This window comes from Terrapene carolina, unplaced genomic scaffold, assembly GCF_002925995.2.
Source record: "Terrapene carolina triunguis isolate 2854851 unplaced genomic scaffold, T_m_triunguis-2.0 Scaffold96, whole genome shotgun sequence".
Taxonomy (NCBI): Eukaryota; Metazoa; Chordata; order Testudines; family Emydidae; genus Terrapene; species Terrapene triunguis.
This window is the reverse complement of record NW_020664447.1, coordinates 20,128,716-20,155,220: the sequence shown is the minus strand read 5'-3', so window position 1 is coordinate 20,155,220 and position 26,505 is coordinate 20,128,716. Positions and strand designations below refer to the sequence as shown.

General features: G+C 41.1%; 1 protein-coding gene across 6 annotated transcripts in view; it reads right to left on the bottom strand.

The window, feature by feature from the left end:
* Window positions 1-17,513, bottom strand: part of PPFIA1 (PTPRF interacting protein alpha 1) — an 87,459-nt gene extending 69,946 nt beyond the window's left edge. For all 6 annotated transcript variants that reach the window (XM_024218089.3, XM_024218091.3, XM_024218092.3 and 3 more), the window contains exons 1-2: window positions 16,587-17,513; window positions 14,854-15,117 (exon numbers count right to left, since the gene is read on the bottom strand). In XM_024218089.3, coding sequence (XP_024073857.2) covers window positions 14,854-15,117 — 264 coding nt within the window. In that variant the 5' untranslated portion in view covers window positions 16,587-17,513. The remainder of the gene's footprint in view (window positions 1-14,853; window positions 15,118-16,586) is intronic.
* Window positions 17,514-26,505: the final 8,992 nt, after the last annotated feature.

Below are 26,505 nucleotides of genomic sequence, written 5' to 3'. Positions count from 1 at the left end.
GGTAATTTCTAGACATTACTCAACTCTATTGCTTCTAATGTGCAGTAAAAATCAACGGAGAAGAATTAGTCCCCTCCTCATACGATTAGGAAAGCCCACAGAATATGCTGGCTCACCAATATAGTTAAAATTTCTTTACAGGTACATCCATTCATACGATGGATACAAGCTTATTTTCATCATGCTCTTTTATTAGAAGCCAAGCCTCTGTCTTTAAGCAAACATGACTAAATCACAAATATTTTTAAGTCACTACAAGTTACATTATTTTACACCTATAAAACAAATCAAATTCAAATCTTCTAGAATGACAGACTCAAGGGTCAAAGACCTCATATTCATCTGAATGGACAATACTTTACTGCTGAAGCTTCATTTATCCAAAAAAATATCAGATTAAAATATGTCTATATTTGGGTACAACATAAATATTTCTTAACAGTATTAATCCTTTGTGAATGAAAATGTGAAGCTCGATTGAAAATGGCTTATTCAGATTGTTCTCCCTCACTGAACAGCCTTCTTAAAGTAATACTTTCAAATGCTGGCAGCAACTTACAGCCAAAAGCTAGCAAACAAGAAGAATATCACAAACAAGAAAGGACTCTTCTCAACTTGAATATGTATTCATAAACAGGTGGTAGAGCTCATCCCTCCATCATATGGCTGCTATTGTTACTTCTTGTATTACGCAACATATTTTACTTTAGCTGCTCTTGGCTGGACAGCATATTTCCACTAAAAGTGTACCTACAGTACACACAGAGACTTATTATGAACCACATATCCTGTTGAATCTGAACAAAAAGAAAAATGTTTTTAAAAGCAAATACTAAATTTAATTGCTAAAAAAAGTATAAACCATAATTTTACAGTGCATGACTTCTAATTGAATTACACACAGCTATTGTGACCTGGTAAACAGCATTAGTGGGTGTCCTAGACAATACCGAATTTTCCTCAAACTACAGGAGATTAAGGACGAACAAAGAATATTTGTAGTTAATATAGGAATAGAGTCTTATAATGCTCTGCATTTGACTCTTCAGTGGCATTGGGTCTAAACTTCTCATGAACACAGATGCATTTCTTATTACCACCTTAAATTAATGAAGTCTAACACTCTTCGGGACTAAAGAATCTTTCCAGGATTTCACAATAAGAACATTCAGAATCTTCACCATCCCCCAATCATGTTTTGATTGGCAACTGATACTGCACGACTTCTCAGAGATGCCTAAAGCTACAACTATCTATGGAGCTCATGTCAGTGAAGAAACTCCCACACCTACTTTTTCCTCATCCCTAACCACCATTATGGCAAAGAATACACTTTTAGTTTAATTAGAAAAGAAAAATCCTGTGCCACCAGTTTGACACGGTATGAGGCAAATCCATCTAAATTTCAATGACATCTTTGAGAAGTTTTCTTAAGAACGTTCCCCCACTCCTTCCCTCTCCCCTCAAAAAACTGGCTGAGATCCTCTAGGATCCCACACATGCTGGGATATAACAGAGAAAGAGAGAGAGACTGTCTGTGTGGAGGGGTGAGGGTGGGTGGTATGCATGCATGGCTCCTGTCCCCAGAATTCTAAGTATATTTACATTTGTGAAAATTTAATGAGAATTCAGCATTTCTGCTGGGACCTCACATTACAGGACTGACCAAAAGCAATGCATTCTGAAAGACCAAATACTCTGAAATCAAACATTACTGAATTGCTGTTTGCCCAAAGGAACTTACAAGTATTTTTCTGTTTGTAAAGTACCACGCATACTTTCTATTCAAAATCAATAAATAATGGTAGAATTCTTGTCAACTGGCATTTTAGTATTAAATACATTTTTAGACTTTCTATAGCGTTAAGATTTGTCTGCAATTCAACGTTTATAAGACAATTAGTCACTACATGGGTATTTAATATCTAGTTTTTACTGACACCGAATCTAGTTATGCTTGCAAGAACAGATGCTGGTCACAACATATTCTGCATAATAGTTTCAATGGAATGATGTTCCTGTTTGTGAAATCTGTGAGAAGCAGCTGAGGCACTGCCCTGACCCGACCCACACAGTCATTCATCTTTGCCTCTGGCTGGCAGATTTAGCTCCATGGCAGTGGTTCTCAAACTTTTTTACTGGTGACCCCTTTCATATAGCAAGCCTCTGAGTGCGACTCCCCTTATAAATGAAGAACACGTTTTCATATATTTAACACCATTATAAATGCTAGAGGCAAAGCGGGGTTTGGGGTGGAGGCTGACAGCTCATGACCCCACATGTAATAGCCTCGTGACCCCTTGGGGGGTCCCAACCCCCAGTTTGAGAACCCCTGGTCTATGGCTAGCAGTTGTATAGTAATTTTTTCAAATTGTGTTAAAGGGGAGTGTTTTGGGAACATCTGTAGGAGGTTAACCAAGCCACACATGTTAGGCAAGTGTCAACAAGAATTCCCCCCACCCCCATCCATCAATGCTCTCATATAATTTTTTTTTTGCCAAGTGACGAACAGCATGGTTTTATAATTCCAAACTTGCTCAAGCAGGTAGTGCTCAATAAGGACCGATACCTGTAACAAGTCTACCAGCATTTGAGAGAGAACTAAAGTTATGGGTGCTTAAATTTTTAATTTTATGTTTATGCTATATTGTATACAGGGAGTAATACTAGTTATCCAAGTTTATTTGCCAGTTAAGAACTTGGCATTCACTCTGAGCAAAGTAAAATAGCTCATTTTATTGATCTACGACGTAAGTGTACCCTAGGGTTAATAGCTATGGGAACTGTAACAAACACTGGGAAGTTCAAGAATTTGTTAGAAGTAATTTTGAAAAATATGCTTTAAACCAACCTGACTAATATAAAAGAATCTTAGCAATCTTAAACCTGTAACTTGATTTCTCATTTGTTGTATGCCACAGTTCTAAACATGAAGGTAAACATCTTCATAACAGATATTTACAAGACATTTTGGTACAGTTATCTAATAAAGTAATTCAAGAAAATGATGTCAAGAATTTCCCCGTGCATGCCTCTCTTCCCAAAATTACTAATACTTACTTTAAAACATAGTTAAGAATTTAATTTCTATTATACAAACAAAACGAAAAAAAGCTAATTTCTATTATACAAGCTAAAAAAAGATTTAGTTTCAAAGTCAGCCATTGTGAAGTTAAATGCTGTATTTATAGTTGCCTATGAAATTTTAATTCTGTTCCCTTGTGCATACAATTTATGCAATACACAAGGAACGGTCCTGTGGAAAATACTTAGTATGTGATCTTGTCATTAAAGACTATATCATAGTGCATATGTACAAAGGGGCTGAATTAAAATTGTATAAGTCTGACACTTAACTTTCAACTGCTTGACTTCACAACCAAAATAACTTTAATGTTTGTTTGCAGTTTCCCTTTTTTTAAAAATGTCTAAAATAAACTGTATTATGTATAATTATCAGCTCCCACAATCATATGTCATCATGGTTTGAAATCTGTACCTTCAGCACTGCACAACAGAATACCACCACTTGGGCTACAGGACTAACTCTATTAGGTGGCTGGAGGAGAAGGTTATCATCACAAGAGAGTGGAGGGGGGCTAATGGTCTCCCTGTAAAACTGCTATACCAGTTCCCACACCTTAAAATTGTCATGAGAATCTTTTATAATGGAAAATGTTAGACAACCTAAATATAAGTGTCACTACCACCTCCTCCTGCGATTAAGTAAAGGAATTTTCAACTGTGCCCCTCCTCTACCCCAACTACCATGAATTTTGACTCTGCATCACTGTCCTGTCCTGTAAAAGAACAGTGGGTCTTCAATGGATGTGTGAAAGGTAGGTAAAGGGTCATGTGACCTGTATGTAACTAGTAGTCGGAGTATCTGTGTATAGATTCAGGGCACCAAGGGAAGGTCAGAGTTAAGGTTCCTCTTCAAAACTAAAAGCTATCCTTAACAAATTCGCTTGTCTACTCACATTTAAATTAAAATCATGGATTGAGAGTGCTGTGCCAAAGCAGTGCCAGTAGTACAGGATTTCAATGTGCATAATTCCCTCCTGAAGATAAATTCACAGTGGGGAACGTAGACTTCTTGTGCAGTGCAGGAGGAAAGGAGCCAATTTTTTATTTTTATTTTTTGCTTCTTTACTCTTAACATTTACTACTAACATCTGTACACATTAGTGGCAAGTAAAATAGAATATTCTGATTAGTTACCCACTGGATGATTTGTCAAGAGTTTACTGAATATCCTTAATGTAGCATTTACGTTCTCAATCAGGATGTTTATTCTTGCTACAATTGGTGGGGAAGACATTTCTCAGACTTGTGTGCATTCATTTTTGTTGTTACTGAAGTATACTATAGCACTTTATTCAGGACTGGTATCAGCATTTTCTACAAACCCCCCCTACATACGCACGCTTGGTCACAAGATATGTAATTTCCATGAAAAATTACATCATGTGGTTGGCGCCATTAGCTGCTACACAGGTTAATGTTATTCTGCTATCTCTAGTTTTATACAAAAAATTGTTTGTCAATTCTCACATGCTCATTTGATAGACTAGATAAACAGCACCTGCATTTTTCAGTCCAACAGCCGCAACATTCAGTTTAACAAACAACTATCATTATTAATAAGCTATTTAAGTAGGTTAGGATGATATGTTCAGAGGGGGCAGAACTGTTCCATATCTGCATAAGATGCGGGGGAGAGGGGGTTTCACTTCCGCCAAAATACCTGATGATGGCCATTATCCAGCACAAGATACTGGACTAAATGGATAACAAGTCTGATACAGTATGGTCATCCCTATGTTCTTATGACTTTTGTTGAAATGTTTGTAACTTCAGTTACCACTTCCATGCCTGCTTTGCTGAAAAGTGGTTTTGTTTATTATACTAATAGACAGACCCTGATGGGCAAGACTGTTAAACAAATGAGTCTGAAAAGTGGTTTAATTACCAAAAAGTGCCATCTGGCAGGAAAAAGGGGCCGTAAAGTGGGATCCTTAAAGGTAATTTATGTCTACTTTAAGGCCCTTTTACACTGCCAGAACTATGTAACGAGACCCTACGTCTTGTCTACATAGGATAGTTTTACCATTTATACTGATATAGTTACACCAGCATAACCCTGACTCTCTTGTGCAGATACTCTTATTCCAGTCTAAGTGTGGCTTTTTTTCTGTTTAGCTAAACGCCTTCTCAAGCAACATCCAGCTAAACCTAATTTTGTTCTAAAGTGGCTTTTTCCAATTGACCACACTGGGATTTATACCTGTTATAACTATATTGATTTAAATTCACATCTTCAATTATACCAGTGGTTCTCAAACTCTTGTACTGGTGACCCCTTTCATATAGCAAGCTTCTGAGTGCAACCCCCCCCTTATAAATTAAAAACACTTTTTTATATATTTACAACAATTATAAATGCTGGAGGCAAAGCGGGATTTGGGGTGGAGGCTGACAGCTCACGACTCCCCATGTAATAACGTCACGACCCTTTAAGGGGTCCCGGCCCCCAGTTTGAGAACGCCTGGATTATACTGAATAAAAAGCTCTAAATACAGACAAGGCATTAGTGTAAATGACAATCAGGGCTCTGCGTTTAGAAGCCTCCTCCAAAGAGCTCATACTGAAAGTGTGACAGTCACTCTTCTGCAAGTGAATCACCTTTACCACCATGATCAGAAATTCCATTAGTAATTACAATGTTCTTTATAATTGTTAATTACAAATTACTACCTTGTGAGCTTTTAAACTATGAGACAAGAAAGTGGGTGCAGTTGTCTAAACATTTGACCTCAAACTATACTAAGCAGTACTAAGTATTTTCCCAATTCCTACAGCCTACTTAGAACATGGAGACATATTGATATTGCACATCTAAATGGTGATTCAAGTCTTAGAATTTTCACTTCCTACTTTGGAAGCAAAAACTAATTGTACTGAGGAGTATAGAACAAAAAAAGGCTCAAGTTTCAGAAGATGGCATTGTTGAACCCCACCCATAAAATACATTTTGAAGGCTAGCACAAACTGCTCTAAGGGAATAAAAAAATCTCTAGTTACACTTGCCTGCCTGATGTCTGACATGTTTATAGTTGCATACAACACCAAGAGGAAAAAATGAGTGTAAATGAAAACTTTGTAGTTTTCAAAGCATTTTCTGTGGCTTTTTTTAAAATCACCTTTGATTGCCAAAATGCAAAAATACAACTCCAGACTTACAAGCGTAAGACTCAGTTATCACCATACAAAATACTTTTCGTAAAAATAAGAATCCATAATATCCCAAAGCAGTTTTTTGAACTTAGATATACAAAAATAACTACATCAAGCACTAAAAAATGTTACAGTGAAAAACAGTCTACAACAATACAAAAATTAGGACAAAGAAGTGAAAAAGTTCTGCGATACTCTGGTACCTCAGAATAGCACCAGGGAAGCCCCATGTTCACCACTGATACGATTATGATGTGTTTTGTGCAAAATATGCCTTGTGAGATATCATTTAAGAAGTCTTGATTTATTGAACATTAATACCTGTTGAATTGTGTGTGTTACCATTGTATCTGAAGTTGTGTTTTGCTATGTGTGTGTTACTGATATATGTTGTGAGGTTGGGAAATGCCCACAGCTAGCCTTTCAGTGGCAACAAAGGAGCACCTAAGACAGATTTACATCAGGACCAACCATGGCCCATTAAGGGGAATCCAGGATTTTTCTAGCAGCTGGAAGAAAGTATAAAAGAGGGACAGTGACATCATCACTTGGCCTCTCTCCTCCCCCATCTCAACATCTGGAAGATCATCTGGAATACAAAGACTTTGAAGTGGGGAGATTGGTCCCAGCCTGAATGGGAATACAGCCTGTGTATTAAGAACTGTGAGCTGCCTGTAATATCTTTTAGGGTGAAAAAATGCTTGATTCAAATCTTGCTTAGTCTACAGAATTTAGACTGTAAATTTATTTTTTAGGTGTTATGTAACCAACTTTGATCTCTATGCCTGCTACTTATAATTACTTAAAATCTATCTTTCTGTAGTTAATAAATCTGTTTTATATTTTACCTTAAATAATAGCTTCTTCCTCTCAGGGAGATGCATTACCTATGGTGACCACAGAACCCTCACATCAGCATAGGTAGTGTCCACACTGAAGCGCTGCAGCTGTGATGCAGTAGCACCACGGTAATCAACAGACGGACTGCTGTCCAAATACAGACTGCCAGACACTTTTCAGTGGACCCCAGGGGCAGAGGCAACGCAGGGACGGGCCATGCCGGGTCATGTGCCCCCCCCCCCCCAAATTGCTCTGGAGGATATGCCCAGAAGCGAAGAGGCAGCACTCCTCCTGGCAGCAGTGCTCTCAGTGTGCCTATATAGCACGAGGAGGGAGAAAGCAGCATGGCAGTTGGTTGAACTCCTCCCTGCCCCCTACATGGGGCCCTTCCCTGCTGCCGGAGTACCAGTGCTGACTGCTTTGAGGACCATCTACAGGTGAGAGGCAATGCATGGGACTCCAGCAACAGGGAAGGCGAAGCAGCCCATGTGCGGGGAGGAGGAAGAGCTCAGTCAGTCACCCTGCTGCTTTCTCCCTCCCAGCGGACACACGGAAAGTGCCACTGCCAGAGGGAGTGCTGCCTCCTCGCTTCTGGGCATCCCAAAAAATTGGGGGAGGAGGGACGTGACCCCCCAGACCCTTTCATTTGTGCCTTCATCCCGACTAGGTACAGCTACATGCCGCCTCTCCACATGGGCTGAAGCAGTGTTGAGCCATGCTTGTGCTCCATGCAGTCCCTGGAGCCTCCAGTCCCAACCTGTCCCCTGAGCACATCCCCCTCCGGTCTTGTGCCCCCTGCCCCCAAGCAGTCCCCAGAGCCCACTACCCTTGGGTGGTCCCTGGAGTCCCCCACCCTGGCCTCATATCTTCTCCCCCTCCCCTTCAGGGCCAGTCCCCAGAGCCCTCTCCAGGCTCCTCCCCCACCAGCCTCTTTCTCTTCCCAGTCTGCCTCGAGTCACCAGCTTCTGCCACATCCTGGCCTCCCCACATCTCCCCAGGGCTGCTCTCTGGAGTCTCCTTGGTCCCTCCCACTACCCAGAGCCTCCTTCCTGACCCTCTGCTATCCCAGCACCCAAAGGATAGCTGGATCATAGTCCAATGGCTTCACCTCCTGTCTCCGAGCTCAAAAGTACTCAGTCACACCCTACTCTGCTGCCCAGATCCCAGCACAGACCCATTCTTCTCCCCCCGCCCCTGCCTCATATTTGCTACTTGGCTTAATTGGGGGCACGAAGGAAAGTTTGGGGACAGAAGGGGAAGCAGTCACGCCAGGCAGCTCAGGCCAGCCTTGTGCATCCTGTTTTCAGTTTAGGGAAATAAGATCACCTTACGCTCTGGACAGGATGGGCGGGGAGCTGGCAGGTGATTGGGAAGCTGGCTGGGGGTCTGGACCTTGAATATACTTTGACCAAGAAATATGGACCTCGACAAAAAATAATTTGACTACCCCGCTGTGACATTTCAAGTGTAGACAAATCCTCAGTCCTGCCTCAATGCAGGGGACTGAACTAGATGACTTATCGAGGTCACTTCTAATCTTGCATTTCTATGATTCTGAGAGTCACTGAAGGGAGCAGGAGGATCCCAACTAATTCTTCCCCAAAATCAACAATGGAACTCAGTGGTTGACTGTTCTGAGCTATTTGAAATGACCTGTTCTGTTTTGAAGCTTCAGCAACGGTATCAATCTCTGCTTACAAAACAAAAATAAAACAAACTTGGAAAACTGATTCATTTTAACATGATTAATTAGTACTCTTTTGACCTTGAACAGTACTGCAAACACGTGACAATGACTTATATTAAGGCTCTAATACTTGCCTTTCTGTGGAAAAACATTTTTCAAAGAGAGAAAGGGGAAAGAATTAATTCCATTTAGCATTCTTCAGTGGGATCCATTTAACCCTCTTTTAAAATTCTATTGTACTGGAAAAGATGGGTGAATGCTCCACCCCAAATAAATATTTTTTTATGAACAAGTTTTTATTCAAAATCAGGTGAAAATTAAACTTCAGTGTTAAATGATGGATCATTTAAACTTAAACAGACAACCATTCCCAGCACAATATTATATTAAAAGTGAAGTGAGCTAATTCAGAATGAAGTAAAATAATTAAATCCTTCCTCTTCAGTCAGGAATTGTCTTTATATGTCTTGCAGTCCTGAGCACAGTGCCAATAAGTAAATATTAATTCAGTGCAGGTACTAAGCATTCTGAATGACTTATCCGTTAAGTCACTAGCCTCTCTTCATTCAAATCCCTCTGCAAAACTCAGTTGTTCCATGATATTTTACAAGTAATTACAACTAATTAAACTGAGGAAAAATTGTGTGAATGAAGTGCATTTATTTAAAAATATGCACAAAAATATGTATCAAAAGATTCTGCATACTTTAACCATAGCCCTCTCCCCTACAACACACTTAGCCTGCAGGCTAAGATGAGAGGTAGCATGCTATCTTCCTATGCATTTGTACAGGATCTAGCACACTGGGGCCCGTATCCCAGCTGGAACCTCTACATAACACCTCTGAAGAAAGAAAGAAATAAAAAGGAAGGTTGTGTCACCTTTCAAAGCTGCATCTAAACTAAGCCTCTTCTAAAAGTCTCTCACTAGATAAACTAAACATTTGGATTGCTATCTCCAAAATTTCCCACTAACAAACTGCCTAACATATTACTTGAAAAACAAACCCTGAGGACAATTTCAGGTTATTTTTTAAAATGTATCTGTATTTGAGGATTTAACACATCAGGATAACACTGAAGTTAATTCACAAACATAAAATGCTCAACACTTTAAAATCAAACTTAACTAACAGGGGTTTTTAAAATAATAATGATAAATCAATTTGAAAATGAATAAGGGCACAATACTGTCAGTCATATACGATCAATGAAAATCGGCTCATCTATTGGTTACAGATGGATTTTGCTTTTTAATAGGAAAGAAACCACTAAAATAAACCCGTTAGGATTTGCACAAATTTATTTAAATTAGGGTAACTGAGCAGTCAAACCAAATGCTACAGACTAAAGTAACATATAGATGTCCTGAACATTCTCAAGGAGAGCCTGGAGTAGCTCAAATGTCTACTCAAAGATCCCAGAAGGTAGTTCTGAAACTGCTCATCTGCCCCAAGGACACTCTGACACATGGTCCTGCAAGGCTACATTCCGTCACCCCTTCTCCTCTACGTGGAAAGCTGGAAACCATTAGGAGAATTAGTGAGGCGTTATGAACAGTAGCGATTCTCAATATGCAGACAGTACTCTGATTCCCACATCTCCTTCAACCCAATCAATAAAGCTGTAAACAAATCTATCCAGTGCTTAAGAGACTGCGGCTTCAATGAGGTTTAACTGATGGAGGGAAGCAATTGGAAGAGTCAGCAGTTTATTTTTACCACCTTGATTTAGGGACTTTGCCTGTTTTGCCACACATTTGCACAATCAGGAAGTCTCATGAGATTCCTGTTGCTTCAGGATAACTAACTCACAGCTTTGACCAAAAGCTTTTGTTTTTAAATTTGATAGCATAAGTTTGCTATCAAATGCAGACCTTGCTACAGTAATAGGTACAGCCTGGGCCACCTCAAGACTGGATTGTTTTAATAAGCTCTACATAGGGCTATACCCAAAGATCCTTAGGAAACTTCAGCTGCTGCAAAACATGTCACTTAACTAATAGTACTTCCCACAAAGAGCACATTACATTTGTGTTCATCATATCTGAGTGCAATTAAAGATGTTGTTTCTAATCTATAAAACTCTAGATTATTTAAATTCAGGATGCTCCTGGACAGCACAAAGAAAATCAACTGTTGCTGAAAATGTCAATAATTATAAAGATGAGACAACGGAATCCTGGCAGTTGCAACGTAAGTAATCACTGTAAATTATGCTCTGAAAAAGGTCTTAAGATTAAATGTTCAACGTGGTTTTGTAAGAATCTCATCTGACGTACCTGTTCATGTTCTCCCAATGAATGTAATTAAACCAAAAATGGATTATGTATGTTCACTATATGGTTTGAGAAAGATGTTTATATAGATAGTTACCTGAATATTTTTTATTACCACAACTGCACCTGAACTCTCACTTGAATATCATTTGCAACCACTCACAATCAATATTTATACCTCCAAAAGTGCTAAAATGTGGAAATCAAAAATGGTACAGCAAAGATCGTGGATCACGGTCTTAATTAAAATAAAATACTACATACGGTTACCATAATAAAACCAAACCCATAAGCAGCTTTTCTCCTTATTCAGACTCTGCATTCCACTAGAAGCTCAAAGATGCATACGCACAATGCAGTTCTTATTCCTGACTTACATAAACTTGATTTTTCGAAATAAAGAAATTTTGAACAAGATTATCATCAATACAGAAGATAAATGATTCCATGCCATAATACTATTGTTTTTATACCATGCAAGATGGCGAGTCAAAAAATAGAGTCTGTGTTAGCACACCTTTTAATAATATAAATGAATATCCAGAAATATCTGTTTCTATATTGTTTAGCATAAAGTTTGTTTTAGCAACATCTAGAATGTGTGTAAAACACATATGCTGCGATTGTCACCTCTGCACAAGTTGCTATGCATGCCAGTTATATTTTTTCCCTTTTATTTTTGGCAAATATTTGTGTTCATGTAAATTAAAGTCTAATATAGAACTAACCTGAGCCACCAGTAGTGTTAGCAAAGTTACAAAAGCTTCCATACACTGTTCATACGTTAAGTGCACCCTACTAGTTCAGAATACATGTGATGGTTATAGTCTACAGTCAAGTGAAGAGGAAGGGCAGCTCAGTTCTCCTATGAAGGAAGCATTGCTCTGGGCAACAGAGAGTGAAGTTGACCAAGACTACGTATCAGTCAATCTACTTCAGTTAGAGTGAGTTCTATCTACATCCAAATTTAGTTAAAAAAAGCACTGAACCACCATTTTTATATTTCTTCCTTTATTTTAGTAGCCTACATATTTGTCACTGCATTCCATTAGCTATCACAGGTCTTTCAGTAACTGATGGGACTACTGTACTAGAAGAATATTAGCTTTCTCTGGTATGTGTCTGACATACAAGACAATTTTATGAATTTATAAACAGTACCATTTATAAGTAGACAAACTGACTGAACTGTGATCCTACAATTGAACCTGCACAGGTGGACTCCCTGAACCTATGCAGAGCCAATCAAAGATTCAGTGCCTTGATTAGTAAACCAGAGTACAACAACAACAAAATGCATTACTGCTACAAATACAGTTACCCCAGCAATCTTGCATTTCTTCTTTCACACAAACACAGCTCTGGAGTCTTCATAAATAGTTGAAATACCAGTTCATTCCACTGTATAACAAACCTAAATATTACCTGAACATATGGAAAGGGGAAGTATGCATATGGACTACTGAAAAAAAATAATAGGTTCAGTAGGGCAGTGGTTTTCAAACTTTTTTTCTGGCAACCCAGTTGAAGAAAATTGTTGATGCTGAAAATGGGGATAAGGGGTTTGGGGCGTGGGAGGGACTCAGAGCTGGGGCAGATGTGTGGGTGTGAGGGCTGCAGGATGGGGCCGGGAATGAGGGGTTTGGAGTGCAGGAAGGGGGTCTGGGTTGGGAGGGGGATCAGGGCTGGGGCAGAGGATTGGAGGTGCGGGCTTACCTCGGACGGCTCCCAGTCAGCATCTGTCCTGCCTGCCCTGGCACCGCAGACACTGCGCCCCGGAAGCGGCCAGCAGCAGGTCCAGCTCCTAGGCGGAGGTGCGCAAGCGGCTCCACATGGCTCTTGTCCGCAGGTTCCCGGCCAATGGGAGTGCGGAGCCGGTGCTCGGGGCGGGAGCAGTGCACGGAGCCCCATGGCCCCCCCGCCTAGGAGCCAGACCTGCTGCTGGCTGCTTCCAGGGCGCAGCGCGGTGTCGGAACAGTTAGAGCCTAGCCTGCCTTCACCTGGCAGCACCACCGACGGTACTTTTAACGGCCCGGTTGGCGGTTGTGACCAGAGCCACCGCGACCCAGTGCCTTACATTCTGCGACCCAGTACTGGGTTGCGACCCGCAGTTTGAAAACCACTGCACTAGGGCAAAATACACAAAGTAACAAATACAAATAAAGCTATGACAAGTTCAAAAACCACTTTGAGAAAGATATGACCTACTGCTTAGTTAACACTTTGGTAATCATATGACTAAATAATTGACTTCTAAGTCAATTCTTATCAAATACTTCCTTCATTAAAAAATATTCTGTATTCCTTTTATACATTGGGAGAAGAAAAGTGATTAAATTAGCTCTTTTTTTCACAAAAACGCCTTAATGATAATGACATGTCTACAATGGGCCTGCTTCGGCCCGCTCCTGAAATCAATGAGCAAACAATGGGCCTATTGAGAGAAGGAAGTTTAAAGGAATGTTCAACCTGAAACAATGTCAGTTTATAAGAGTGAGTTAACAGTTTCAAATACCATGCCTGCCACAGTTTCCCCACCAATTTGTGTGGATTTACCCATTTTAAAAATGTTTCTCCCTATTCCCTCTCATTGTCTCCCCCATCCTCCACCCCACTATTCTGTGGGGAACACCACACATGTAACTGGAAAAGACTAGCATATTAAGAAGTGGCAACTAACTTTGAGTGCCCAACTTGAGACACCTTGGGCATTATTTTCAAAAAGTGCTAAGCCCATGCAGTTCTTCCTGAATTCAATAGGACATGAAGGTAGATGCTAAGCTTTTCTGAAATTCAGGCATTGTCTCAAGTTGGACACCCAACATTTGGTCATTTGTGAAAGTTTTGGCCTCACTTTATTATTTCATTATACTGCTGTAACATTACTACATTAGCATATATAATATGACTATATATCTATATGGTATTGGATAAGTTCCAGTGTAATTTGCCATATCATAGTGATTATATTTGTGATAGGAGGGTAGCTTAACTGGAAAGATGTAAAACTACTGTATTAGAGTGTACAAATAGTCATTGAATCTGTTCAAGAAGGTAGGTTTTAGAATAAATGTGCTATATACTAGTGTGAGATTATCAATATATTCACAAGTAATGAGCAAGCAGGCATGCTGGAAAAAGTGCAAAGTCATGGAGAAAAGTTTTGCACAGGTTACTGTAGGGTTGCAGCTAAAGCAGAGCAGCAGTGTTCCAAAAAAAAAAAAAAGTCTTAGTGCTTTAGATTTTATAAGCTGCAAAGTACAAGCTACTGTTGTCTGACGGCAAGTCTCTTTTTTTGGGGGGTGAGCTAACCATCTTTGACTGTACCCCTTTAATTGGAAAAAAAGCAGTAAGGTGTATGAACACTGCTCGTCATTCCTGACCACACACTACAATGCCTATACATCACAACACAGGATATATATTCTTTGGTATTTTGCCTCCTACAGAGGCCAGCAGCTAATACTTTAGTGGAAGGCAAAAATCAAACCCAACCCCATAATGCAATTATTGACCTAAGTCAATTCTGCAGTGTTCTTAGACTTCTGCTCCGCCACGGCAACACAGTGCGCATTAACACAGTATCAGACCTAACCTTTCAAAGTTTTTGTTACACTTATTTTAAAAGATTTTGTGCTACATACAGTATTTCCTAGGTCTTAAATAAAAGCCACCAGAAAAGTCTACTTTCCTTCCAACAACCAACCTATATCTGAAATATTTTATTTCATTCACACATATTGTAAAGTATAAAAAAATAAAACGAATACTAAGATTATTACAAGATGTATGCCATTCAAAGCATCCATACCTGTGGAAGTGCCGTATTGAGCTGTCTCTGCAAGGAATCTCTTTCATGACTGACTTCATGTAGCTTGCCCTGGGTCAATACTAGCGTTTCTTGAGTCTCTCTTAGTGTGTCCAGAAGTCGATCCCTTTCCTCCAACATGGATACCATTAACTGCTCAAAATGAGAATCAGCATCCGACTGTAAAGGAGAGCCTGAACCATGGCCTCCATTTCCTCCTGAGGGAATCTCTGCCTCGCTGATGGTTGGCATCACCTCACACATCATCTTGAAATAAAAAATTCAATGTAAAGTTATCAATAGTAACTAAAAAGTGCAAAAAGTACAAGTCCAAACAAAATGTCTGTAAACCAATATGCATAAGGACCCTGCCTATACTAGGAAAAATTAGCATCCATAATAAATCATCAATTTAGCTTCCCCAGTGATACCAACACTTGAGGTTGACATAACTTAGGTGTTTACTGCTGTTGTGTAATATTACAGAGATGCAGTGTACAATGAGCCAATTCATTGAAGACTCAGTTTTTACAAATATTGGTGCCACTTCCCATTAAAGACCTTGTGATTTTCTTGCAAAGCTGTATTTCTATAGTACTACTTGTGACCTCATTTTCTAAGAGATTTGTTTTTTCCTTTTTAAAATTGTTGCTAGTACCTTCAAAAAGTATTGAAACCACACATAGCCAACAAAAATGACAATCAATCATCTACTGTACTACAAAACTATTTGGAAAGAGCAAAAGATGATTCCCCCAAACTTGTGAAACTCTATTCTGACATCAAGACAGCTGGATTAATTCATGACAGAGCACCAGTACTTTGAGCTCGTTATACTGGCCATACAATCTCTACTATAGCAGCTTGCTGCAAGAAAATTAGCAGTAGCACATTTCTGTTTCGGGATACAGCAATTGGAAAAATTAGACAGTTTAGCCCAGGGGAAATTAAAACCAAAGTTAAGTATGTGAAAGGACATTAAACCTCTCAGGTACTAGTACTAAAACAAAACCAACAAGGCTTCAACATGTGCCTACAGTACATTATAGGCTGTCACCGTAGAGGTCAATAGTAAAAGATGCCTGTAAAGAAAAACAGACTGAGGCACAGAAATTTAAATATGAGAGTATTTTTGTGCCATCATGCTTCATAAATGGTAAAAAGTAACAAAACCTTACAAGAGGAGTTCAAACTTGGAAGATCGTCAATTTAAGTAGAACCCTACAGCCCATTTTGAATGCTGAGCCATCATGATTTCGAAACAGAACTTGGAGAAACTTCTGTTCCTCAAATTTAAATGCAATGAAAACGAGAAAGCATTGTTAGTCAGCATTAGCACTGAGCCACTAAGACCTTCAGGAATTCTTGGGACAGAGTGTGCCTTAGCCTTCTTTACAAGCTTACAAGAATAAAAATCCATTTGCAAACACATACAAACAGAGAAGTAATCAATTTTCTTATAGGGGTTGAAAAAGTATATCGCACACTCCCCCCATTTTTTCAACTACTATATAATGAAAATAGACTTCATACTCCATCTGAACATCTAAATTAGTAAAAGTTTATTCTTCTCCAAATCTGAATAAACTTTACATTTCAAAATTAATTTGAAGATATCTCACTCTTGGGAAGAAAGATTTTACAATGCATTTCAGAGATATTGTCTCACTATTTTTATATATATCTCTCATTTTAAACCATCAGAGGCCCTTTATTTTAAAACACCACTAATTTACCTTGTTCGAAGAAACAAAATGGCTTGAAAACAGCCCCCAAAATTCCAGCAACCCCAGATCTTTCCTGTTCTTTTAGCAGCTTTGTGTGATCCCCAGACACCTTTCAGACTGTAGAGTAGCCATCCACCTTGGGTACAATGTCCATTTACTAAACAACCCCCCACACAAAAGAATAAATAAAACTGCTGAGCAAAGAATAGGTCCAGGAGGAGCAGCAATGGTTTCAGCCGGCCAGTGAAGTCCCCAAGGCAAAAAAGAATGAGTGCAAAGAAACCAGTCTCAGCTTCCCTTCTCTCTACTGATGGCCCACAGTTCCTGCAACAGCCCAGGTGGGGGAAACATGTGCAAAGGCAAAGTCACTTCTATCCTGCTGGTGCAACAAGCTTCAACAGTGCATGGTTCAGAAATCCCTCTAAGGTCACAATCGCATTATTCAAAAGAGTAAAAATAGAAAAAAAAGAGGGGATGGCTTTTCTTGTGGGGTATTTAGAAAAACTCTCTCTTTCCCCCCCTCTGTTAGTAACGGTAGGATCCTTTCCTTCCCTCAGTTTCCTGGGTCTTCTCTCACACATTTATAATCCCAGTGGTGGGTGCCGCTGGATGCTGTTTTGAAAGTCGGGCGGGGCTGTTGGGGTATTTGTCCTTTGGGTTATTGTTCCATCCACTTACACTCACCCTCACACCAATGACTCTTCAGAAGATGCTCCGGCGCTGAGATGTCCTGATCCAGCCCAGTAACCAGTCCTCTCTCTAAAACTAAACAACAGGGTATCCCACGAGGCGGGGGGAACAGGTGGGTCCCGGGACCTAGAGACTGACTAACTGGGGGAGAGATCGATGGTTTGGAGCCGAGGTCCCAGCGATGTTGGGGTTGTTCTCTTCTCCCCAGAGGCCCCAACCCCTCAGGAGACTCGAGTTGCGAGAGTGGATAGGAGGCTTTTCCCCTGCCGGAGGCCCCAGGGGAGCGCCGGCCTGGGGAAGGGCCCCTTTCCCGGAGGCCTCGCTCCCCTGAGCGGCTGGAGTAGTCTCGGCTCCCGGAAGCCTCAGCGAGGAGTCGGGCTGGGGCTTCCTGGGTCCCGGAGAAGGGAGCCGGACTTGCAGAGGGGGCCCGGCCGCTGCGGGCTGTTCTCTCTCCTGGTCCCCGGGGCAGAGGTTGTTCCTGGCGCTCGGATCTCTCCTGGCCCGGCCCGGCTCCGTCCGCCGCCACCTCCACGGTGGCCGGTGCGGGACTGGCCGAGGCCGGGTAGGTGCCGCTCCGTGCCCCGGCGGCGGCCTGGGCCCAGCGATGTCCCCGCGGCCCTGGGGGCCGCAGCTGTGGTGGACGGGCTCCTCTCCGTGCGGCCGGCCGGGCCCCGAACCCGCCGCTTCTAGTAGCGCCGACACCGCTGCCTCGCGGCCCCTCAGCCGCCGCTGCTCGTCCCGGCGCCCTCCGCGGCTCGGGCCCAAATCAGTGCGGGTCCCAGAATGCACCGCGCGGCGCCAGGGGCTCACGGAGCCGCTGTCCCCTTTCCGGGTCTCCTCCACGTTGCGAGGTCGCCGGTTCGAGACTCTCCTCGTCCGCCCCCCTCGCGGGCCCGGCCCGGCCTGGCCTGGAGCGCTCAGTACTGACGTGCCTCTGCTGCGTGCACAAACCGCGCTGCTGCCCTGCGCGGATGGGGCGGGAGCAGGGTTGTGCAGCCCGAGAGTCAGTAGTAGGGAGGGCTCAGGGCGGAGGTGGCATAGTCACTACGGGCGGGGCGGGGCAGTCAGGGTGAACAACACTGATGTGTGGAAATGTCCCCTGTTCATGCAGTACAGTGGCAAACGCTGATGTCTTCCCTCCAGCCACCGTGCGTGGCAGGCCAGTATATGCTAGAGCGTTAGAGGCACTACCCTGAGCCTGCCCGCTTGCTGTCCGCTGTGCTGCTCACTGTTGGACATCGGCCGGGCTGCCGAAACCCACGGCAGCAAACCCCCACCTACTCCTTGTTCTCCAAACTGTTAGTTTTTATTTAAAATACTAAGGATCATCCTATACTTAAAAGTTGTACCAATATCACTATATCAGTTAAGGGGGTAATTTTTAATCAATATAGCTATATCAATAAAATCCCTAGTGTGGATACAGTTATGCCTTGGTGTATAAAGGTGACTTATGGCACTTATTCCATTTCCCATACATGAATAGCTATACTGGTATAAAGCACCTTTATACCAGCATTAGTGCATGTACACTGGGGGGGCAGGGGGTGTACTGCTTTGACTATACCAAAACAGTTAAAGTGGGACAACTCTCTAGTGTAGACAAGCCCCTAAGGCTTTAGCTGTTACAATTGTGAAGAAAACCTCAGAAACATGAACAGAGCTCTCTAAGTAACTCTGCAGACTGCCTGGAACAATAGTTCTGAGGGGCATGAACTGCCCAATTCATATGACTGAGGTTCAAAGGATATGACTACACAGCAACTAGACATCTGCCATGGCTGGACCAGGCCAGCTGACTTGGGCTCGCAGGCCTCACATTGCTGTGTAGACTTCCTGGCTCAGGATCAGTCTAGGATCCTGCAAGGTGGAAGGATCCCAGAGTTCAGGCTCCTGGCTGATCCTGGAAGTTTACACGGCAATGAAACAGCCCCACAGCCCGAGCCCCATGAGCCCAAGTTGGCTGGCACGGGCCAGCCAAACGTGTCTAGTTGCTGGGTAGACAAACCCAAAGTTGCTGGCTTAGTGATGATAATTTAAATGTCAACATTGTTAACTATTTTATTCCTCCTACCCTCCTTGGAGTCTACAAGAAGTGATCCATAGATTACAAGGCCAGTAGGGATCTATGTGATCATCTAGTCTGACCTTCTGTATAACACAGGCCATAGAACTTCCCCCAAATAATTCCTAGAGCATATCTATTAGAAAAAACACCTAATCTTGATTTAAAAATTGCAAGTGATGGAGAACCTATCAAAACCCTTGTTCCAGTGGTTAATTACCCTCACTGTTTAAAAAGAATGTATACCTTATTTCCCTGTCTAAATTTGTCTAGCGTCCAGTTCCAGCCATCTGATCCTGTTACTCCTTTCTCTGCTAAACTGAAGAGCACAATATTAAATATTTGTTCCCCATAGACTGTCATCAAGTCACCCCTTAATCCTTAACCTTCTCTTGCTTCTTGAGTCTATCACTATGAGGAATGTTTTCTAATCCTTTAATCATTCTCATGGCTGTTCTCTGAACCCTCTCCAATTTATCAACATCATTCTTGAATTGTGGAGACTAGAAACAGACACAGCATTCCATCAGTGGTCACCCTAGTGCCAGATACAGCGATAAAATACCCTTGCTACTCCTACTCAAGATTCCCCTGTTTACACATCCAAGGATTGCATTAGCCTCTGTGCCACAGCATTGCACTGGGAGCTCATGTTCAGCTGATCAGCTACCACAGCCCCAAAATCTTTTTCAGAGTGTCTGCTTCCCAGGATAGAGTCCCACATCGTGTAAGTCTGGCCTACATTCTTTGTTCCTAGGCGTATACATTTACATTTAGCCATATTAAAACACATATTGTTTGCTTGCGCCCAGCTTATCAAGTGATCCAGTATCAGTGACGTGTCCTCTTCATTATTTACCATTCCTTCAATTTTTGTGTCATCTGCAAACAATATCAGTGATAATCGGATGTTTTCTTCCGCATCATTGATAAAAATGTTTAACACCATAGGGCCAAGAACCGATCCCTGAGAGACGCCTGCTTGATGATGATTTCCCATTTATGGTTACACTTTGAGACCTATCAGTTATCCAACTTTTAATACGTGGCATCTTAATTTTATATTATTCTAATTTTTAATCAAAATGTTTTGCAGTACCAACTCCAGCATTTTACAGAAATCCAAGTATAATCAACACTATTCCCTTTTATCAACCAACTTTGTAATTGCATCAAAAAATACCAAGTTAGTTTCACAGGATCTATTTTCAATAAACCCATCTTGATAGGCATTAATTGTATTACCCTCCTTTAATTCTTTTTTAATTGAGTCCTATATCAGCCACTCCATTATCTTGCCCAGGATCAAAGTCGGACTGACAGGTCTATAATTATCTAGGTCAACCTTTTTAAATATTGGCACAACATTGGCTTTCTTCCAGTCTACTGGAACTTCCATGGTGTTCAAAGACTTATTGAACATCAGCATTAATGGTCCAGCGAGCTCCTCAGCTGCTTTTTAAAACTCTTGGGTGCAAGTTATCCAGACCTGATTTAAACATGTCTAACTTTAGTTGCTGCTGTTTAACATTCTCTTGAGATGCTAGTTGAATGGAAAGAGTATTATCATATGATATGACTATATGATCTGTTTTTTCCCCAGATACAGAACAGAAATATTTACTGAACACTTCTGCCTTTTCTGCATTAATATTACTAATTCTACCATTCCCTTCTAGTAATGTCCCAATACCATTGTTAGGATTCTTTTTGCTCCTAATATACTTTAAAAACTCCTTCTTATTGTCCTTAATGCTGCAGGCCATAGATTTCTCCTTATGTCCCTTTGCTTTCCTTATCAATTTATAGCTTCTGATTTATATTAATTACTATTAACTTCCTCCTTTTTCTATTTCCAATATTAATTTTTTATTTTATTAATAAATGTTGCAAGAATGTTTCCCCACTCCACCTAGTGAACCACGCTGCTCTGATTCCTCCTCTGTGACTGCATACTACCTTCCCTGTTGGAAAAGGCTAGAGCTGCAGAAAAGAATTAATTCTGCTTCTAGCAACATTAACTTTCTCTAGCAGTCTATTGATGTTGGAAGGGAGCATTTTGTCTACATCAGCTTCCCCTCAATTCCAGACGACCTCAGTTCCATCATCCTCCCTGACCCACAGATCCCTGACTGCACAATAGTACACAGATACTTATGGGTGCAGAGGCTTCTAGGGAAGGAAGAGTATGTAGAATTGACTCCTTTCTACTCTTCTGATATTTTTTGAATTGTAGCTGCCCTTGTGTATTCCATTTGCTTCTCTTTCACACATTGAGTAGAGAGAAGCATATATGCCATGATGATTTTTGTATCAGCAGCTCTTAAATACAACAGTTAGAGGTGCACTGTAGAAATACCCTAGCCCTGATCCTGCAATCAGACCTATGCACATGAAGCCCTGCCCCTCATGCTGAACCACATTGAGCTAAGTTGGATTCCACATAGGCATAAGTGTCTGCTCCTGGGCAGCAGATTTCAGGATCAGGACCAAAATTAGAAACCTTTGTATCAAGTAATATTATACTCTGTACACATACCTATAATGTATATTGGATACAAAAACAATGCAAGTCCTAGTTATTTTCATGTTTTTATAAAGAGTGTATTTTACAGATTATTTAGGGTTCATAGTCACTCTTAGCTCAGTGGTTTGAGCATTAGCCTGCTAAACCCAGGGTTTTGAGTTCAAGCCTTGAGGGGGTCATTTAGGGATCTAGGGCAAAAATCTGTCTGGGGATTGGTCCGGCTTTGAGCAGCGGGGTTGGACTAGATGACCTCCTGAGGTCCCTTCCAACCCTGATATTCTATATCAAGAAAAATATTTTTTCCTTACCAAAAACTTAATCAGAGCATATAGAATAGGCATTGCACGAGGAGAAGAAAGCCTTGGCACCTTAGTTCCCTATAATCAAAGGAGTTTTCCACCTCTCTTTGTACAAGATCAGCAAGCTGTCTTGGTAGTTGGGTGTATCTCAATGAATAATAAGATGTTGTTATACTTCTAGCTGTGTCCACATAGAGCCATTCTCTATGTCAGTGGAAATAAAGTAATCAGCACAATGAATCCCACATGTTAAATGTCTTGTTCAGCTGTTTCACCACAAGACAATCATATAATCAAGTTGAAACAAAAGTAGTTGGGAAATGGGAGGAGGAAAAAAAACCTTTTCTTGGTCACATGGTAAATTAGATCTCAGCGTTTATCAAGCTCAGCAAAAGAGCAACTCCTACCACCCTCTTCCTCTTATAGTTTTACACAATAAGGTCATTGGGTTCAGCTGTGCGATGAGGACAGACACCTGTTTCAGTATAAGACTCCAGAGGTAAGGTTTTAACCCAACCCATCACCATCAGCTATAATATAGAGCGTGCAATCAGAATCTGAACAGACAAAAAGGGCTGTTCTTTCATGGCAGTATATAATGGTATTTATGCCTTAAATTCAAATGCTGCCCACATAGTACACTGTGGTTCATTTGTATTGAGATTTTTTTGTTCCTCAAAGCCACCCTCTTACATAAAACCTCCATTGGGAAATCAAAGATTGCATGAGCTTAAAGTACTTTATTTACTCCTTGCCTTGTATAGATGACTTTGACTTATCAGGAAAATATGTTTTGTACACATTTCAAGGTCATTGCATGCTGAATTGAATTGGTAGAGAGAATAGGTTTGGTTGTTTTTTGCCAACAGCACTGATTATTCTTTTGTTAATAGATAGATGTGACTTAGACTCTGCCCTTGCTATAGAAGATGTATCTAGAGGTAGGTAGAAGAAAGAGATCACATTCCAGGGAGAAGGCATAAGAGGAAAAGAAGCCCGAAGGTAACCTACAGACAAGAGGACAGAAATAATTAATGGTAGTGTCCATTTATAAAGATAAGTGCATTCAAATGTATGTCAGCCCTTTGGCTATAGAATTCAAGATTTCCAGAAACTAGGGTCTTATTCGCCTTTCATTTACATCAGCTCTGCACTGATGTAACTCCATTGATTTTTCTGGAGTTACTCCTGATATATACTAGTATAAATAAGGTCAAAATCAGGTCCACTAAAGAATAATTGCATTTTTGAGCTGGATGCATGTTATATAAGCCAAGGGAAAACAAACCAAAAAAAGACAATATCATATATTTTATTTGATTTAGCAAGAGCAAAAAAAAAAATCCCAGATTTCTAGTGATCTCTTAATATGCATGAAAGATGTTCTTGTCCAATGTTTTCCCCAAAATTGAAAAAAGAAATTTGTGGCTAAAGTTTCAAAAGCATTGGATGAGCTTATAGCCTTTATTTTATGGGGAATCATGCATGGCTAAAAATCCTGCGATATTTTCAAAATGTAGTCCCCATTCCTGCAATGAGAACTGTATAGGCAGTCCCAAGCGCAGCCCCGCTGAACACAAAAGGGTCCTCTGCCTAGGAGTTTGCTTATGTGATTTTCAGTTCAGGACTGGGGTCTTAGTACTTGCTCTTGTCTTACTTTTGTGATTTATAATTGAGAGGAGTATCTCCAAACTGGGAAGATTTTTAAAATAAAATAACATTTTGATTTAACTCAAAGTAAGCATCCATCAAAATTCAGTAATATGTACTAGACTATCGGCAAGGAAATTAATTTTAATAAATGTTAATCAAATAGCTTTTGAAAATAACATGAAGTTTGAATAACCAATTTAAAAATTCAAACAATTATAAATTAGGGACATAAGATTGTACAGTAGATGTGAAGAAAAATCCATTTCTTATTTATTTTCTGTCACATGCATTGTTTTCATTTAATTAAAATTTACATTTTGGAAGGGCCAGATGCGTGCACAAGTATGTGACAGCAATGATAATTGAGAATAATAATGAAGCAAGAAGTGGCTAGAGGTAAGATTTCAGAAAGAGCTCCAATGTGCTATCGTTCTTGAATAACTAACAAAATGCTCAAATGTTTCGGAGACCTTGCAAAGTGTGTTAGTAGAGGAAGTAAACCAAAATGAACATGAATGAAAGAAGACAGAAATAAACAGTTGTGTTATCAAGCTACAACTGCTTATTGCTTTGGATTCAGTCATTATTGCTGATTTTTGATTTATTAATTTTAATTGGACTGAAGTTGATCACCTGTGTAAGTATTTTCAGGATTTGGCTCCAAAACAGTAGAATGAAGAGAAATGCAATGATGTTCTCTTAGAGCCTGATCCAGCCTGCACTGAAGTCAATCAAAACTCGTATTGATGTCAGTACTGTAGGATGAGGCCCTTGCAGTAATAAATTTAAGTTATTATTATTTTAATACTTATACATGTAACTAACTTCATGTAGGTTAGTCACGATGAAGTGAAAAGGATCTGCATAGATAAAATGTTATGCCTGTGCAGAGTTCTGTTGACTTCAGCAGGATTCTGAGGAAATAAGGCTCCACCCATGTGGATCCCTTTGGAAAATTTTGCAGGATCAAGTCCATAAATTGACATACAATTTTCACACACCACCAAAATGTATCCAGTACAGTAGCTGTTGAACAGTGCCAAGCAACAATACACAAACTTTTCTTTTCTCTAATCATTCTCCTTTATAGTGAGCTTAGGCATTACTTGTAACCATGGTAGGTAAATAATTTTCAGACAGGCTACATATGTTGGTTTTGCTTCAAAGGACACCAGCAACCTAAAAAATATGTTTCTGTGATTGATTGTAAATTATTTACCAGTTGTAACACCTAAGCTTTCCATAAATTAAAGAGGATGAGGGGAAATAATCACTATTTTCCCCCAGTGTGCTTACAATGGAAGGGCCCCCATTGACTTAGAGCCTGATCCAAAGTCAATTTAAGTGCATTGGATTGCATTTTCCCACCACAGCAGGGAAGAGAAAAACTTTTTTCTAAAAAAAAACCCCCCCAAACACCAGACAGTGTTGTTATAGTGGCAGGTTTTGTAGTTGAAACTACTTTTAACTCTTTTTTTTTAAATAGACTAGCTTTCAAGTTGATAATATCCCTTTATTATAGAAGCATCATTTGTGTGAAATTATATCCGCTAAGTGCTACATTAGGGGGGCTGTGTTGGTGAGTATCTGAGTGTCTGTTGCTGGGACAGTTTGTCAGTTTGACCGTGTGCTTGATTGCTTGCTTGTTTGTTTGAAAAGTGTGAATTGGGAGTGCTTTGTTCCAGGTGGGCCTTGAGTGGGCCTGACTGGTATATAAGGGCAGTCAGCAGCGAACCAGCTGAGTGGCGAACAGTAGAGGCTAACAGCGGGAGTTTGCCTGGGGAGAGCTCACTGAGGCTTTCATCTGTGGGTTTCTCTGAGTAGTTCCTGCAACAGCTGAGGAAGCTCTTAAGAGGAAGGTGATATGGAAGGTGAGCGATCAGCTGTTGTAACCTGCACAGGTTGTGCCACGTTTGTCTTTCTTCCACAGGACAGAAGCGACTTTGTCTGTACAAAGTGCAAGCTGGTCTCCATATTGGAAGAGAAGGTTCGAGGTCTGGAGAAACGAGTATCGACTCTGCGTTGCATAAGGGAAAATGATGATTTCCTGGACAGACGTCAGGAGATGCTTCTACGGCCACAATGTTCTGAAGATTCCGAGCAGGCGCAGCAGGGACAGAAGGATGGTGAAGAAGTTTGGCAGCATGTGACCTCCAGAAGGAGAAAGAGGAGCGTCCATGTACCAGCAATGGAGATACAGGTGAGCAATCGTTTCCATGTTCTCTCTACAGGTACTAATGCGGAGAGTGGACTAGATGACCCATCTGAGGGAAGGGAGCAGAAGGAGACTCCACCGATTGGAAGGCAAAAGATGCACTGTCCTAGGGATGGGGGTTCCACGACCACCGCTCCCAAGAGAAGGAGGAGGGTGGTGGTGGTCGGGGACTCCCTCCTCAGGGGGACTGAGTCATCTATCTGCCGCCCCGACCGGGAAAACCGAGAGGTCTGCTGCTTGCCAGGAGCTAGGATACATGATGTGATGGAGAGACTGCCGAGACTCTTCAAGCCCTTGGATCGCTACCCCTTCCTGCTTCTCCACGTGGGCACCAATGATACTGCCAAGAATGACCTTGAGCAGATCACTGCAGACTGCGTGGCTCTGGGAAGAAGGATAAAGGAGTTTGAGGCGCAAGTGGTGTTCTCGTCCATCCTCCCTGTGCAAGGAAAAGGCCAGGGTAGAGACCATCGAATCGT